This window comes from Hoplias malabaricus, chromosome 3, assembly GCF_029633855.1.
Source record: "Hoplias malabaricus isolate fHopMal1 chromosome 3, fHopMal1.hap1, whole genome shotgun sequence".
In the NCBI taxonomy this organism is placed as follows: Eukaryota; Metazoa; Chordata; class Actinopteri; order Characiformes; family Erythrinidae; genus Hoplias; species Hoplias malabaricus.
In genome coordinates, this window is record NC_089802.1 from 77,580,704 (window position 1) to 77,599,019 (window position 18,316).

General features: G+C 40.0%; 2 protein-coding genes across 2 annotated transcripts; one reads left to right on the forward strand and one right to left on the reverse strand.

Annotated features, from left to right (window-relative positions):
- Positions 1-3,137: 3,137 nt before the first annotated feature.
- On the reverse strand, positions 3,138-8,848 carry LOC136691521 (membrane-spanning 4-domains subfamily A member 4A-like). Its single transcript, XM_066664080.1, has 7 exons — positions 8,591-8,848; positions 7,973-8,083; positions 7,705-7,761; positions 6,991-7,134; positions 6,315-6,428; positions 5,765-5,821; positions 3,138-3,273 (listed from the first exon to the last, which is right to left on the reverse strand). Exons 1-7 carry the CDS (start codon positions 8,846-8,848, stop codon positions 3,181-3,183), a joined length of 834 nt encoding a protein of 277 aa, XP_066520177.1. The 3' UTR covers positions 3,138-3,180.
- Positions 8,849-16,451: 7,603 nt separating this feature from the next.
- LOC136690996 (membrane-spanning 4-domains subfamily A member 8-like) lies at positions 16,452-17,844 on the forward strand. Its single transcript, XM_066663184.1, has 5 exons — positions 16,452-16,558; positions 16,727-16,783; positions 16,906-17,013; positions 17,292-17,436; positions 17,607-17,844. Exons 1-4 carry the CDS (start codon positions 16,460-16,462, stop codon positions 17,418-17,420), a joined length of 393 nt encoding a protein of 130 aa, XP_066519281.1. The 5' UTR covers positions 16,452-16,459; the 3' UTR covers positions 17,421-17,436; positions 17,607-17,844.
- The last annotated feature ends 472 nt before the right edge of the window (positions 17,845-18,316 follow it).

Genomic DNA, 18,316 nt, shown 5'->3' on the forward strand with positions numbered 1-18,316 from the left:
GAATCACACTCAAACACAAAAACAAAAAAATATATTAACAACTCTGACCACAAACAATTCAAATCCAAGTGGAGCACAACACGCTTGGAGGAGAACACTACTTCCCCAACTACATGGTGGCTAATGGGTGTAAACTTTGGGTAGAGCTGGACTGAGAGAGGACTATCCTACTCTTGATAACATTTAGACAGGTTTACCACCTGAGAGTCAGACTAAGAGTGGTATGATCAACATTCATTCATTCATTCACTATCTGTAACCCTTATCCAGTTCAGGGTGGCGATGGGTCCGGAGCTAACCCGGAATCACTGGTCTCAAGGCGGGAACACACCCTGGAGGGGGCACCAGTCCTTCACAGGGTGACACACATTCACACCTATGGACACTTTTGAGTCTCCAATCCACCTACCAACGTGTGTTTTTGGAGCGTGGGAGGAAATGGGAGCACCCGGAGGAAACCCACGCAGACACAGGGAGAACACATCACACTCCTCACAGAGAGTTACGTGGAGGAAACCCATTTAGACACAGAGAGAACACACCACATTCCTCACAGACAGCCACCCGGAGCGGGACTCGAACCCACAACCTCCAGGACCCTGGAGCTGTGACAGAGACACTCCACCGTGCCACCCCAGCATGATCAACAAGACAATCAAAAATGAGGAACTAACCAAATGAAAAAAAAAAAAAAAACATCCCAGATTTTACTGATTCATATCTACATTACAACTGGATCTGTAAGGTGGCTATTTTACATCCACTAACTGAGCTCATGAAGTCCTGAGTTTGTCTGTTGTAGGTGTGTTCAGTTACACTCGTGATGTGAGTGAGTCAGTGTTTATTGGAACGGGTCATTTCATTTTTCATGTTTCATTGTCATAATTAATTTGCATAAAATAGAGGAAACCTCAACGTAGTTTGATGCTTCTTGTTTTTTTCTATGAACGATGCCAAATTACGGTTGTGAGCGATGTCAAATTACTGGGTTTAAGGTTAGGGTTCGGGGCCAAGTCAGGGTTAGAGTTAAGGTTAATTTTAGGTTTAAAACTTTAATTTGCGCTGGGTATATGTCAGAAATGAATGAGTACCTTTTATAGATGATACTAATGATATTTAGTGCATATTTGTCCAATTCCGGGATCGTTCTTTTAGTCAAATATGCATGAATTCACCTTGAGACTAAAGAAAAAAACCCAATGAGAATCTGTTCCTCTGAGAAAACCTCAGAAATTTTAACTTTAAAAGTATTTTATTTTGATTTGAATAAAAACATTTACTTCTTTGGCTCCAACAATTAAACGATGACAAAATTTGATGGAGTCAAATTTTTTATTCTTTATTTTATGTCAAGCTCAAAAGGGTCATCTCCTTCACAGAGTTAACATCTATTTTAATTTAATTCCATTCTTAAAAAAATAATCTCCTGTGTTCTGTCATTATTCAAGAAAGGAGAAGACAAACACATTGCATAAATCTTAAAATGTGTCCTTAAAGATGGCAGAAGGTTTAAACTGGATTGTGTTCATTAAAATCCAATTAAATCAATTAAAATCTCACCAAGAAATAAATGACACAAATCAGACTCAGTGACTGAGGTAAAAGCATGGATTTGTATTTTACCTGATGTGGAGGTCTGCTTTTTTTTTTCCTGAGGAGCGCTGTGTTCTTCTTGTCTGTTTGTCTTTTATTGTTTCACTCTTTTATAGCTTCCTCTGTTGGATGTAACCTTTGGAACTACAATAAAAACTGACGGTAAATGTAATCACATGATGCTGATGCACTGCAGGTCCATGAAAGTCTGAAGGGCTGATGTTTTATTATATTGTCACTGTCCAATCAAAAACATCAAATTGTTCAAAATAACAACTTTACAAGAGAAGGAATAACCTTCTTAAATTTCAGTGGAAGACAATGCAAAAAGATTTTATTCAGAGTGATTTTGGAGGGTTTCTATTGGTTGATTCATCATGAAATTTACACACAGTGTGAAGGGCAGCTACTGGGTTCAAATGATGCAGTAAACTAAAAATGGAGATACCTGTTTTTGATTGGAGAGGGACGATATTCAAAACTAAGTAAGTGGATAAATCTGAGTCTTCCGAGAAGGTTGAGAATAAAATGTAAAACATTTCTAGATGATTCATATTTATGTGGTCATTTAATGAAGGTCTTTGTCATAAAAGCTCAGATTGAGTCAGGTTTAGACTCTGATGTGTTCCTGTTTTGGCAGGAGACTTTTGTCAATAAAAGCACTTGGATTTAATTCAAAAATAATAAAAATTCTCCAGGAGCTCATTTTCACCAGTGAGTCTGACACCTAGTGGCATGGACATTTGTATCTAACCCTATGATAAACACTGCCATCCACAAACACAGTGACATGCTGACTGTAGTTAGTTCCTTACATTGGGGACTGACTACTGTAATGATGGCATTCCATAGGCTTTTTAGTGTAAAAGTGTTATGTATTTGCTTCAACAACGATGAAAAGGCATAAAACAGTTAAAACAACTTTTAAAAAGAACATTAAAACTCTTTTTTTGTAACTTGAGAGAATTTTTATTGGTCCATTTAATAAGGTTTTAAATATAAAATCATAAGTCAGATATTTACACATCTGCAGATATTATACACAAAAAAAACAACTAAATTAAATCATCTACAAACAACAGATTAGGACTTTTTAATGAACAAATTAACTTTTTTAATTAAAAAGTGATTAAAACCAGGAGTAACATTTACAGTAAAGGACACATCTTGTAATTAAGAGCATTTTTATTGGTTCGTGTTTAATTAAATTACCTCCAATTATTTAAAAAAAATACAAATATTACCAAAAATAGAAGTTTGGAATTTTATCTTGTAATTATGTACATTTTTATTTTATTTTTTCAAATGCTGTAAGAATATAAAAATCCAAGTGCATTGAATGGAAAAGTAAGTTTATACGTAAACTATTACAGCTGATATGATTACAGCTAAATATAAACAGCACTTTGAGATATTTATCTTGTAATTTGGAGAGTTTCTATTGGTTTATGGGTCCTGAAATGATCTGGGAGCATTAACAGAGCAGAGTTTCAACTGGAGGAACAGGGCTTCTGATATAAAGTGATCCAAAGTCAGGAGTTATACTTTACACATGTACAGTTATTCTACACCTTTTCAGACAGGTCCTCAGTACTCTGGCTTGTCTGAGCTGGGGCTGTAGGGCGGGGGGGCTTCTGGAGATGGTCTCTCATTCATATTTGTGTTTGTGTAAAATTCAGCCTGCAAAAAGGAGAACATAGATCAATAAATATTGTTTTTTGTGTAAATACAAGTTGTTGGTTTTTTGTTGTTGTTTTTTTAGTACGATAAGAAAAAAAGTAAGATAAGATAAAGCCAATTACATTTTCTGTGTCAAATATCCACTCTAAACCTTAACCTAATCTCCTGTAGGTATGGAGCTACATGACTGTCTCCTGTGTAATGTCCAGCCACAACAGTTTACAGCACAGTTTCTGTGATTATTCATCAGGTTCATAACAGAGAGTGTGTGTGAATTTAGTGAAACAGCACCACCAGTGGATGGGAGCACACTACACTCAGTGTATAGATACGTTATAACAGAGTTCCATCAAATCCTCACAAATAACACGTCAACATTTCGGTCAAACTCTCTCAGAAGAGAAGAGTAGAGGCAGTTACACGCTCGCTTAAAAGCCATTACCCTTGTATTAAATCCACAGATTACTTCTTTGCATGGATACGGTCACTGTGGAAATATCAATCCAGGTATATCCAAACCAAAAACCATGGATGACTAACCATGTCCGCATGCTCCTCAAAGCCCGTGACGCGGCCTTCAGATGGGGCGACAGAGCACTATATAGTAGCACTCGTGCTAACCTGAGGAGAGGCATCAGAATCGCCAAAGCAGAGCACAAGAGGACAATGGAGGAGCAGCTAAACAACCCTCGTCCGGTTTGGCAGACCATCCAGTCCATCACCAATTACAAAGGCTGTGCTACGACATCCGATGACTCAGATGTGGCCCTGGCAGAAGACCTGAACTGCTTCTATGTCCGCTTTGAGACCCAGGCACAGCTCTTAACTACAACACCACCCACCCTCCCACTACAACCCACTTCCATCTCTGGCTCCCCCCCACTCATTCTTGCAGCTGAGGATGTGAGACGGGCGCTTCATGCTGTGAACCCCAGAGAGGCTACAGGCCCAGATGGTGTACCAGGGACCAGCTAGCACAGGTCTTCACCAATATCTTCAACCTGTCACTGAAGCAAGCCATCATCCCAGCCTGCTTGAAATCAGCCACAATTATCCCAGTCCCCAAAAAATCACCCACGACCAGTCTCAATGACTTTCGCCCGGTAGCACTCACCCCAGTCATCACCAAGTGCTTTGAGAAACTGGTTCTAAAACACATTAGAGCCTGTCTCTCCCCTACTGTAGACCTGCATCAGTTTGCATACCGGACTAACAGATCTACAGAAGATGCAATAGCCATCGCTCTCCATTCAGCGCTTAGTCACCTGGACAAACGGGGGAGCTATGTCAGGATGCTCTTCATTGACTACAGCTCTGCCTTTAATACAATAATTCCTGACTTTTTGATCCCCAAGTTAGTCAATCTGGGGCTCCCACCATTAACCTGCTACTGGATCAAAGACTCTCTGACCAACCGACCCCAGCAGGTGAAAGTGAGATGTCACTTCTCTTCCGTCCGTACCATCAGCACCGGCTCCCCCAAGGATGTGTTTTGAGCCCACTTCTCTATTCACTCTACACATCTGACTGCAGTCCTGCCCACCCAGAGAACACCATAGTGAAATTTGCTGATGACACAACAGTGGTGGGACTGATAAAAAGGGGAGACAAGATGGCCTACAGAGATGAGGTCCTGAAACTTGGTGAGTGGAGTGCAGCTAACAACCTGGCACTGAACATCACTAAGACTAAAGAACTCATCCTGGACTTCCGGCGGAACAGGACTGCTCCTGCCCCCTTACACATGAACGGTGAACGTGTGGAGCAAGGGGAATCTTTCAAATTCCTTGGAGTTCACATCTCCGCCAACCTCTTTTGGACAGTCAACACCTCTGCACTGGTTAAGAAGGCCCAGCAGTGGCTTCATTTCCTGAGGGTGCTCAGGAAGGAGCCACTACACACGCACTTGCTGGTGACCTTCTACCACTCCACCGTAGAGAGCCTACTGACCTATGCTGTGTCAGTGTGGCACTCCAGCTGCACAGAGGCTGACAGAAAGAGACTGCAGAGGGTGACCAATACTGCAGGAAAAATCATTAGCTGCTCTCTGCCTTCCATAAACTCCATCTACAATTCTCACTGTCTCAGTAGGGCCAGGAACATTCTGAAGGATAACACCCATCCTGGCTTCCACCTCCTTAACTTGTTACCTTCTGGTAGGCGCTACAGGTCCATACCGGCCAAATCAAACAGACTCAGGGACAGCTTCTTTCCCAAAGCCATCACGTTGCTAAATAAGAATCTGCACTAACTGACATTTACAGTGTGTCATCTGGTTTGTCTGTCCTATTTGTCTATAGGGTACTTATATGTTTCTATAGTTTTTATTAGATAGTTCTAACTTTTCTATTTAAATATTGCACTGTGGGCACTTTTTTTAAGGAGCAGCTTCCAATTTCATTGTACTATGTATACTGTGTTTGCTGTGTATAATTACAATAAAGGCTTTCTATTCTATTCTATTCTATTCTATTCTATTCTATTCTCTTACCTGATCATTGCTGTGAATGGGGAAGGGAAGGTTTGGAGCCACAGCTACCACAGAGACCTATAAAACAGAGAAAAATATATAGAGATATATAAAAATAGAGAGTTTATATGCAAGTGAGAAGGTAAGTGAGTGGTAACATGGGCTCCATTCATGTTTTGTTTTTTAAATAGGTTTAACTGACAGGTCCAGGCCACTAGGTGTCAGTATATGATTTTAATACGGGGAAAAAAATCAGTGCAGAAAATGACTCAAAATCAACAATTTGAGCTTCTAAAGTTACGGAAAGTACTTAATAATAATAATAATAATAATAATAATAATAATAATAATAATAATAATAATCATTATAATAATGAGAATAAATGTAACATGAACTTATGGCCAGTTGGAGCTTCTTTAAAACCCTTCAAATGTAAGGTTTTCAACCTTAAGGAGCCAAAGTTGGTCATCTGTCATCAGTCTGTATCTGTGTGGACTGATGCTTTCCAATAAAACCTTGCAGGAGCATTCAATCTGAATCAGTCATTGTCCACTGTGTTATGATATTCACCACTGGCTGAATGCGGCGGATCACTTTGCATCCAAACACTGCGATGCAGATAGAGATGAAGAACTGAAGCACATTTAAAACCAGCAGCACTCCACTGATCCCAAAGGTTCGATGCTGAAACACAGTGTAACACTGAAATAAGACGTTGTTTGATTGGTGTTAATAAGGAGATTAATCGTTTACAGCCAGACCCTCAGGAGGGCAGCTCCATTTACAGACCTCGGGATTGTTCGGATCAGGACGGTTTATAACAAACATGAAATACGAAACAGTAAACATTTGGGAATAATTTTTTAAAACCAATTTTAATGAACACTGCTCATCACTGCATCCACAAATATGAATTATGATTGTACTATCCACATCAGAGGCCATACGCAGTCTCCAAAAGTGCTGACCACTTCTCAGGGCACTGTTGATCAGTGTTATTGTACAGTATGTTGTCTTAATGATAACGAAACCCTTTCGTATTGTTGATGGAAATAATGGGTGTTGTTCCCCACACCAAAAAAGTAAAAGATAATCCATAAAAAGTTGTTTTTTACCAGTGTAAAATTCAACAGCCAGTGTACACATACTTGAAGGCACTTAAAATAATTCTAAACATCCAGTCAAAGTTATTTAAATGTGTGACTTACATATTAAAGAAAAAAAAAAAAACAATTAAAACACATACCAAAAATAGGCAGTCGTACTGGTCCCAGGAAGAGTAGGTGCAATAGGGGTTTATGTCCTGGAAACTAAAATCTATTGACAGCAGGATAAAGGTCACTCCAGCAACTATAGAGTTAAACACATTCACTCCGGCAGAGGCACTCACCTGCAGAAGAAAAACAAGAAAATGTTTACAGAATTAAAACCTCAAAATTTATTGCTATATATTAGTGTCGTGTCAAAAACTCTGCCCTTTTCACAATATAGTGCACTGCTTTGGGGCTCTGCCATTTTGATTTAGTGAAATAATAGTCATAGTGGACAATTATCAGTGCACTCAAACTATCCCATAATGCACTGCTAAGAATAGTCCACAGCTTATGACCCTGAAATTAAAGTCTGTCTCTCTGACTGTTCGTGGAATCATAGGGTTTGTTTTTGTCATGTTCTGTGAGTCAGTATAAAGTACATGCTGTAAAGATGAGGTGAGGCACCAATACAATACATACTAGTATGTTGCTGCAATACCAAGCTGGTTATAATGCCCCCTAGTGGACTGTATATGTATATAACAGGGATCCTGCACTAAACCTTTTTTTAGACCTGGTCACACTTAGTGCAGTTTGGTTCTTCATCAGTTCTCAGCCACAACTTCTAGAAAAAATATGTAGAATTGCTTTGTGGTATATGTATGGTTTGAGAGTTTTAATGCTTTGATTGTGAGATGCTGACCTACCAGACATGGGTTAAGTTTGTTCTCAGCTGCAACAGTCACAGATCCTGAGATGATGCACTGAAAAGATATAAAAACAACACACAAATTCATGGTTCAAGTAAACAGTTAGGACATGGTCCAGTCCGGTGCGTCCAGACCATGTTCCAGTTCAAGTTCCAGACCCGAAGCTTCACAACGAGGAGCTGAAGGATCCTCAGGGAACAGAGCTGAGAGACACTAGATTATTTTAGCAATTCTGACTTAACATATGAATAATATCAACTCTTACGAATGTGGAGCCCATGAAGAGAATCCCACTCATCGCAGAGAGTGGGGGCTTACTGTCCATCTGCACGATGCCGAACATAAACGTCACAACCCCGATGATGATCTGGACGGCCTAGGACCGAAGAGACAGTAAGAAGTTAGGTTTTTGTATTTGAAACAAACCAAATGTTTGCTTCAGAAATGAAGGCTGTCAGGACTGTGTTCCCCTGTGCTGCAGTAACACACTCGACTCTTCTGCGAAGCTTTAGACCATTGCTGTGAGCAAATTTAACATTTAGCTATGGGAACGTAAGTGTGATCAGGTGGCGATGGTGGATTATGATTAGCGCTGGATCACACACACCATTCCAACTCAATCCAGAGATCCATCTCGCCTGGGAACACAGTTCCACTGTTCCATAGCACAGTGTTCTGAGCCCTGGCTGTGGTGACTTGTGTAAGTGCCAGTGCATAGAGTCTTATCACTGAACTAGATAAAAGAGCAGATCAGAGATAAGCAAGACTACAAACATCAATGAGGAAACACAAACAATTACAGGTAAGTGACCTCAGTTTGGACTTTTGAAGACATGTTTATGAGTATATCTAATAATATATGTTAGAAATAATCAAGTCCTACCCCCAGAGCTTTGGGCTGCACTTTGAGAAACTCCTGCAGCAGGTTTGGATCTGGGTTAAAGTTACTGACTGGTGTGAGCACAGTGCTCCCAAAATTATGGACCCCAACATAAGACATCCCAACAGTAGGGACCCCAGCGTCAGGGACCCCCAGCACAGCTCCAGCTCCATTCTCTCCTACTGAAGAGGGTGGGATCCCTTGGGTCATCACTATGATCCTGTTTCTTTGGTTTGAGCCTGGCACGGCTATGGTGGCCATCTTTAATGGAGACGTGTTCACCTGTGAGGAACCAGAATTGAAATTTATTAACTTAAAGGCAAGAGATGCTAAGCCTGGTGGTCTTTTTTTGTGAATAACTGCTGTAGAAGACTAATCTCTGTTGAAGAATCCAAATCCTCTGCAGCAATGATTCAAAAAGATCAGGGCTTATTATATAAGGCATTTCTTTTAAACAGAGACATGACTTGTTTGTCTGTGGTCCAGTGGAAAGTATTTCCATAAGAAGGAATGCCCTGAGGCAATGGACAAGAAAATATGGAGAATAGAACCTCTATTGTTGCTACTCCAGACTCTGCACTGCACTATGTAACTTTTGGAGGAGAATAAACCCCATACACACGCACAAACACACAACTTGATTTCTGGACAGTGCTGTAAAAGTGAGGTACACTCGGCAGGAAAGTGGTGGTAGAGTGAAAGAACGGCTCTTTCTCCTCTCTCAATATCCATGAATAAAGTGCTCTTGAGAAAGGCACCTAAACCCCAGCCAGTGGCTCTCACTGCCCTGGGTATGTGTGTGTGTGTGTGTGTGTCTGCACAGAACCATATCCAAAATCTCCTCCACTTCATCAAGCAAGAACCAGTTTACAGTAGAACTGCTGCCTTTTATAAAGAACCATTGGTGAACACTCTTTTCTAACAGTTCACATCTACACACTTCAGTCTCAGAGACTGCTCGCATTTCTCCTGCTCTGAGCACGTGTGGATTTCAGAGATAAACATATTTCTGATCAGTGCGTGTTCGGGAGGTTTCACTTCAGTCCTCAGCTACAGTGTCTACAACAATAACATTTAAAAACACAAATCACAAAAGGAGCAGTGTGTAGAGTTCAGTTTTACCTGAAGATGAGCTCAGCTGTCTTCTCCCAGAGGTGCTTGTCCCAGTCGTCAGCTTCGTCCCTTGCTTTTAACCTGAACTTTGGATTAATAAGAGTAAACACCACACCTCAGACTCATATAGTTTATCACCTATCGTCTCTTCCGTCCTGAAACTTTAATCCAGTAAAACAATAAACACGCTGCCGGTTGAAAAGCATGATTTGAGCAGAAAATAATTATAGTTGGCTAGTGCGGACCACACCCATAGAGGCTGGAACGGGGAGGTGCACTCAGAAGTCTTTGGGGAGGAGTAAAGAGCGGCTTATGAATGCGTATGAAGCCGGACCCCCCCATTGGATATCTATGAGAAAAGGATGAAGACGGGGTGGAGACGGGGTGGAGGTGGGAGCGAGTTTAAACCAGGAGGCTCGGTGGGTTTGATAATGGCCGAACACGGCTCTGAATATGGGGACCACCGCGGAGGAGCGAGCTGAAGTTCTGAAGCAGTCGAGTCAAGATCTGTCTCCTGAACTAAACGTGGTCCTACTCCCAAAATCACTTTGAACATCACGTTACAAATATAATTAGAAATATGTTTGTATGAATATATGATGATAATGATATAATACAGTGGTTCCCAAACGTTTCTGCAGTGCTGCACTATGTTAAATGAGTATATTTTCAAGCCACCCCCAGACTCTGCCCTGATCTTGTATTTCATACATAATTTATTATAATTCATACAAAACTGTAACTTCTTATTGAACAATAAATAAAGCAACAAATCACAGTGGAATTATGACAAGTGACATGCATTATTCATTTCATTTATTTGCCTTGTTGCACCCCTCTTGCAATAGTTTTGTACCCCCCCCCCCCCCTCCCAACCATTGGGAATAATTGGTTTAATACAACAATACACACGAGAAGAACCAGAGAGACAGTTTACAGACATATATTCTGTTAACAGTTGTTAAAGCAATGAATTAATTCATTAATTAATAAATAAATGCAACAACAGGCAAATGTAACTGTACCATAGACGTATTTACACTGGCGGGTGCTCCCCCTATTGTGGCTTGCTGATATTGTGGGGGCAGAGGGGGGCCCCACAAAAAAAAAAAAGCAGGAGTACATGATCTGTTGATGTGATCAGAGAAGACCAGAAACTCCTATCATCGTGTACTGCATTTATTATTTATGGGAATTACACACTGCAAATGTGTAAAAAGCTGGCAGTGGGGGGTCTCCAGAGGAAGAAGCTGAAACTCCTCTGCTGTGGAGCGATGGTGAAATTAATTATGATCTTTAAAATGAATTATAAATTATGCAGGCGAGTTGTTGCTTTATTCCATTCCCAGAGAGAAAGACTCTTTCAGTCCTCCTCAGACTGATCAGCAGCTCAAACAGGCTGTATACAAGCTATGATTGGTCCTGAGAACATCACCCTCATCACAAATTACTCTCAGATCTGAGCTTATTTTTAGAGAGGAAACCTGTTTCATATCCGTCTACATGTAAACTAGAACCACATATCCTGCCCTCCGCCTGTCTAAGATAAAATCTTCTTCATATTAATGTAGGGCCAGACAGGAAGTCAGTAGGACCTCAGTAACATAAAACACCTGAAGTGAATTAAGATGTATCTCAGGTTATTGCTGGACGATAATGCATGTTTATATCGAAATCACAATTTGAAAGAGTGCAGTTTTAAAATTGCAAGCACTGTAATTTAGATTTTAGCCTGCGTTAGAGCAACAAAGCCATCTTTAACAATATGAAACACTGACCTTTAGCTTTTATAACAGAGTTAGACTAATGAGAGGCAGCTGTGCACTGCACTGTGGTCACAACCACAACCAGAACTCAGAGACACTCCACTGCTTTATATTCAGCGCTCAGAACTCAGAACAGTTTAAATCACAATTCCAATATCGATCAGAATGTTGTCAATGGGATACTATGGGAGCAATAAGAATCTATAATCACATCAGCAATAGAACCACAATCATCCATAAAGGGTTCATTTATTCATTCATTGTCTGTAACCCTTATCCAGTTCAGGGCGGTGGTGGGTCTGGAGCATACCAGAAATCACTTGGCACAAGGCAGGAACACACCCAAGAGGGGGCACCAGTCCTTCACAGTGCGACACACCCTCACACTTTCACTCACACCTACAGACACTTTTGAGTCTCCAATCCACCTTCTAACGTGTGTTTTTGGAGCGTGGGAGGAAACCAGAGCACCCAGAGGAAACCCACACAGACACAGGGAGAACACACCACACTCCTCACAGACAGTCACCCGGAGGAAACCCATGCAGACACAGGGAGAACACACCACACTCCTCACAGACAGTCACCCGGAGCAGGACTCGAACCCACAACCTCCAGGTGCCTGGAGCTGTGACTGAGACACTACCTGCTTCTCCACCGTGCTGCCCCTCCATAAATGGTTGTGGAATATGAAAGTAAACAGAATTTACCAAATATGTTCCTCTTAGTTAAAAGTTTAAAAAATAAACTTTACAATATCCACTGTGTAGATAATAATAACTTTTCAGGACAACACAATAATATCACTCTCAAATACCAAAAGTCCAAGTGACAACACTGCAGCATAAAATAATCCTAATAAATAATCAGACAGAAAATGTACATGAGGTGATTAGAAGAATTCTGCTGTCACTGTATAAAAAATAATAATTATGCAATTTTTAAGTGTCTTTTCTCTTCCACTTTCTCTCATAAATATCACACTACACTTTTATCTCCCTCCCAAAGATACAAGAAAACAATAGCATTTTAGCTTTATGTTGCTGTGATTTTATTTTTTTGATTAATGGGCATTACTAATATAAATATATCTCCATTGTGCTTTAATTTACATTTAAATGTCCGTTATTAAAAGCTTGAGTCTTAAGAAGGGAATGTGATTAGTGATTAGCAATTAACCTTGAAAAATGTACTATTCATCTGTAGTTAGACTCCCTCATGTCGCAGTACTGTGTCCACTGAGGGGAAAATACTGAACAGCACTAAACCCCCAGCAGTTTCAGAAGCTCAGACTGCTTCCTGCAAAGAAGCCAACAGCACAAAGACTTTCAGCCTCTAGAGCTCAGGTACAGACTTCTTTCCTTTTTACCTCTTACAGGATTCATTCTTATATTTTGTATTTTGCCTGCTGCCAGTTGTGACATATTTCTATATTTAAAAATTATAATTGTGTGGCTCTGTGTTAACACTAACTCAACTCACGTGTTAATAGAAAAAGTTAAAAAATATATTCAATATATATGTATCTCTCTCTCTCTCTCTCTCTCTCTCTCTCTCTCTCTCTCTCTCTCTCTCTCTCTCTCTCTCTCTCACACACACACACACACACACACATGTCCATAGTTCTACATTTTATGGTTTTGTATTTTATGTCAACTGTGTTTTACATATTGAGGCAAAAAAATAATACAACAATAATCAAAAACAAGCTGTTTTTGTACAAGCCACATCCTGGCTATTTTACACCAAAATGTGCAGCATTCACTAAATATAGTAATTTTATTGTAATACGTGCAGAAATGTAATTTTCAGTGTGAAATTCTGCTAAATAAAAATGTGAATTGAGTAAGAAATAATAATCATAATATGATAGCAATTGTTAAGTAACTGGGTGAGTGTGTGAGTGACTGGGTGAGTGTGAGAGTGATTGGGTGAGTGACTGGGTGAGTGTGAGAGTGACTGGGTGAGTGTGTGAAACTGTCCACAGGTGTGAGTGTGTGAGTGACTGGGTGAGTGTGTGAGTGACTGGGTGAGTGTGAGAGTGACTGGGTGAGTGTGAGAGTGATTGGGTGAGTGACTGGGTGAGTGTGAGAGTGACTGGGTGAGTGTGAGAGTGACTGGGTGAGTGTGAGAGTGATTGGGTGAGTGACTGGGTGAGTGTGTGAGTGACTGGGTGAGTGTGAGAGTGATTGGGTGAGTGTGTGAGTGACTGGGTGAGTGTGTGAAACTGTCCACAGGTGTGAGTGTGTGAGTGACTTGGTGAGTGTGTGAAACTGTCCACAGCTGTCAGTGTGTAAGTGACTGGGTGAGTGTGTGAGTGACCGGGTGAGTGTGAGAGTGACTGGGTGAGTGAGTGAGTGACTGGGTGAGTGTGAGAGTGACTGGGTGAGGGCCTGGCACCCAATGACTCCAGGTGGGTTCTAAACATGAACGTATTATTCCACTGTGTCTATTACAGGCTCACATTTATTATTGTTGCTGTTTTAATAGTATTTTTATTTTCATTATTAGTGTTGATTTTGTTATTGCTAATGTTAATGTTATTATTACTAGTTTTGTTTCTACTACTGTTGTTGCTGATGATGTTGCTGTTTTTATTTATAACTCATCTGTAAAGTCTTATACACATTAGCAAGTTGAAATATACAAATGATAAGTTATTATTTTTATATTTCTTATCAATGTAGGGCACTTTTAAAAGCCCTGTGTGACCCCGGTCAAAAACTGACTGAAACAGTAATTTGGGAGAACATTACTGTGTTGTTCTCTGTGTCCTCAGTCTTCTGAAACTCAGCGGTTTGAGTTAAAGATGGCCACCAGTGAGGCATATGCCGAGGTCTCAGAAGATGGCTTCACCATCCTGACCCATGTGATCCCACCACTCTCTCCTCCATCTGGAGAAAGTCCTAAGGAATCTGAGACTGGAGCTAGGTGCCATATTCAGGGAGAGTCAAAAGCTTTGGGGGTAAGAGGGTGGGGTTTAAACGCGGTTTTATCTTGGTACACTGTGGTAACTAAAATGATCCAAACCCAAAATGGCAAAATAGTTATCTTTTTGTGAACAAGCAGCAATGATGAATTAATGAAGAAAGAGATTTGTCCTTGAGAAATGTGGAGGAATACCAGCTCAGTTCATAACATTTCAAAAATCCAAGATTTAGTGGTTGTGCACAGTGTTGGCCAGACATGAACATTGTGTGGATGTGGATTAAAATGTTTTGCTTTAGTAATATTTTCTGCTTATGTGAAAAGGATTTGTGAAAAATATAAATAAATAAATAAATAAAATAATATAATAAATAAATAAATAAATAATCAAATAAATACATATATATATATTGACTCTGTGTAGGCAGGTCACTAGAAAGCACACAAATGAATGCACACAATCAGAGCAACAGGCAGCCATCCTCTGTGCTGGGGAGTATTTTGAGGTTAGACGCCTTGCTCAGGGGCGTTTCACTCATGGACATTTCTGCCTGTTGTGGGGATCAAGTCAGCAGCCTACTTTCCTGACTGTCCCTTATTAAGGCCTGGTCACATTGTGTTTTTGCATTTCACATCGCCTCACGAAATGGGCGTGGCTAAGCTAGAGGACGGAAATCAGCAGTGTAAGCAGTCCTCCATTTTGGTTTGGCAGTTTCACAGAGGAACAGCGCTAGCACAGCAGCAAGCTGAAGAATAAAGAGCTCTGTAAAGAGTTTTGTTAGCTCTGCTTTTTAATTGACTGCGTACTGAGGTGGCTCTTGTTTGTGTTGTAATTTGTAATCTGCACAATATGGGTTTTATAATATCTCCTGTATAATATTGAAATTGCAAAACTCAGTGCTTGCTCCATGTTCACTCAGACAGATGTGTCATTGGTCACACAACCAAACCAGCAGCGCTATTGGTCTGGAAATGTGAATTTGTGGGTCAAAGTTCACCAGAGTTGAACGTGTAATTTGTAGGTGAATTTTATTTTCCTGAAAGCTGCCTACGCAAATTCGCCTATCGTGGTGAATCTCATAGAAATTATTGGAATTTCACTCATGAATATTCACAGACAAAAACACAGTGTGACTGGGCCCTCTTCCACCAAATGAACTCTGATTATTGACCCGGTTCCATTCAGAACGAGTGAACTGACCTGCATTTCCTTGGTTTCTATGGGAACCAAGTATACATCATCAGCAGGGGGAGCTGTGGGGTCCTGTGGCTGAATTCAGCCCAAGAGTCACATCAGAGTGTGATATGATACACAAGTGTCAATAATGCCAAGTTCTGAGCTCATGAACACAGAGCACACAAAAATGTAGCATATTCATTTACAATTACATTTAAATTTGCATTTGGCAGACGCTTTTATCCAAAGCGACTTACAAAAGAGGGTCTAACATTCAAACTACAGCACAATTTATACAAAATACCTTACATTAAGTGCAATATGCCAGGAAGTAATAAGTGTATTAAAGAAAGACTTTCAGTGCCAAAGATACTCTCGGAAGAGTTGGGTTTTCGCGGAGAGAGGGTTTCTGTTGCTCTGATAGTGCTTGGAAACTTGTTCCACCAGCGTGGTACCAGAGATGAGAATAGCCTCCTGTTTATATTATATACAGAATATTCCTGTTTATATTACCTTTTATTTATTTCTATAACGCACTGTAAACGACCAGTGCAGCTCCACTGCACCACCATGCTTAATCTGAGGCTCTGGACTCTTTCTGGAGCTTCTTTATCTTAATTCACCCATCACAGTTCCTGCTGAAGAACGGGCTCTTCTTTGTTTTCAGCTGGGAAATAAATTTTCTGGTTCATGAACTGATTTATTTTGGTGGAAACGTTTATGAACATTTGTGAACGGGAACCAAAATGGTTCCTTGTTGGTGGAAGAGGGCTATATGACACCAAGCACAGCTCCTGAGGTATGGACCTTTGCTGAATACCTTTAAAGTGCTGTAGCGGGGAGCACTGACACTCTTCACTCTCTTATTTTCAACAGGCAGTGCAGATCATGGTGGGGATACTGATCTATTTGTTTGGCATTGTGTCAACAATTTACTTTGAAAGCATCTCTGTCTACAGTCAAGTGCACCGCTGGGGGTCTCTGATCGTAAGTTCACTTTATTTTTAATTCTTAAACATATGATAATGCGTCATCACTGCTGGGTGTTACACTGCTCTTATGATGCATTTAGGAAGCTTTATTTGGCCAGATCATTACAGTGATCACTCTGTGAGACAAACAAACAAATGTCCAAGCCTTCTGTGTTTCTGACAGTTCATCGGCTCTGGGGCTCTTTCTGTTACAGCGGCACACCAACCTCATCCATATGTGGTATGTAAAGTATACACTGTATATAGCAACCTGCACTAACATAGACTTACACAAATTACCACGATACTGTTCAGGGAAATGTGCTGCTGCATATTCTTCAGCTGTTTTCTGTTTTTCTGCAGATTGTATATTCCGTGTTCATGAATGTAGTCAGTGCTGTGGCTTCAGGAGCAGCCATCCTCCTGCTATACTTTGACATGATGTGGGAATTAAATTACAGCATCTATCAGGTACATTTAGGATATTAAAACGACCATTTTGTAATTCAGTAACTGCTTTCCCAGTTGACACAGCCATGTAGGCTCCAAACGGGCAGCCCATCTGTGTACCAGTATGTTTTGTTCAGGAGGTAAATATTGTATTTGGATGCCCTCCCGGGTCAGTGTGGGCACTAGGATGGGTAAAACCTAAGGTCGCCATGAGCAGAATCTGTGAAACCTGTCAATTGGTTCTGATTCATATAGGAAGTGAAAGAATATCATGTTTATTTAATTTCTGGTTTCCACAGTCTGAGTTTTGGGGTCTATCTTGTGGTATCAGTGGAGTTCTGCTGGTGTTCTCGCTGCTGGAGTTTATCATCTCTATCTGCTTATCTGTGGTTTTCTGCGGAGCGTCCTGCTGCATGGTTAGACACTGATTCTATTTTCGCCCAAGTAAGTAAATATTTATTCTTATTTTCTCATTGTACATTATTCAGCAGGAACATTTTCTACATTATATACTTGGTATATGTGAAGGACACCTACATAATCACACAAGTACTGACCAGAGGTTTATTGGTGGGAGTTAAAAGCAGAGTGAGAACTATGTCTTTGTGTTGCAGGGTTTTCCCAGCCACAATACTCAAATCGAGACCATGGACGAAGATTTTGTCTGAATTTATCTGTTTGTTTTATACAGACATCGTGGAAGTTTACATTGTGACCAGTTTGATTTAGTTGAGGGGGGTGGGTCAAAGTCTCTAAAAATGTTTGGGAGTTCTGGAGGGAGAAGCTTGAACTTCTCTGCTGTGGATTGATAAGGAAATTAATTCAGTGTGATAAAATAAATAAAAAATAATAATTGTGCAGTTAAGTTTTTCCTTTATTCCTTTATATATATATATATATATATTTTTTTTTTTTTTTTTTTTTTTTGGTGCTTATTCTATTTCAGAGTCATTGTTATTATTATTATTATTATTATTATTATTATTGATTTTTAAATTTGTTATGTTATTTTAAAATTGTAAATTTGTGATTTACTGTCACTGTACAATCGTACAATTAAATGTGTCCTCTATATTCAACCCCTCTGTGGCGGTGAAATCACACACATACATTACTATACTATTAATAATGTTTTGTTTTTGTTTTGTTGTTGTTTAAACTCATAAAATCTGTAACTTATAAGATCTGTCTTACTTAAAATTTTCTTTAATTTTTTCTCCTATCCCACAAGTGTGTATTTTTGTAAGATCTGTAAGACATTGAATAAAAAATTAAGAAACATTTACAAAAATGCTTCACAATTCTCAATTCACAATTCTCATCC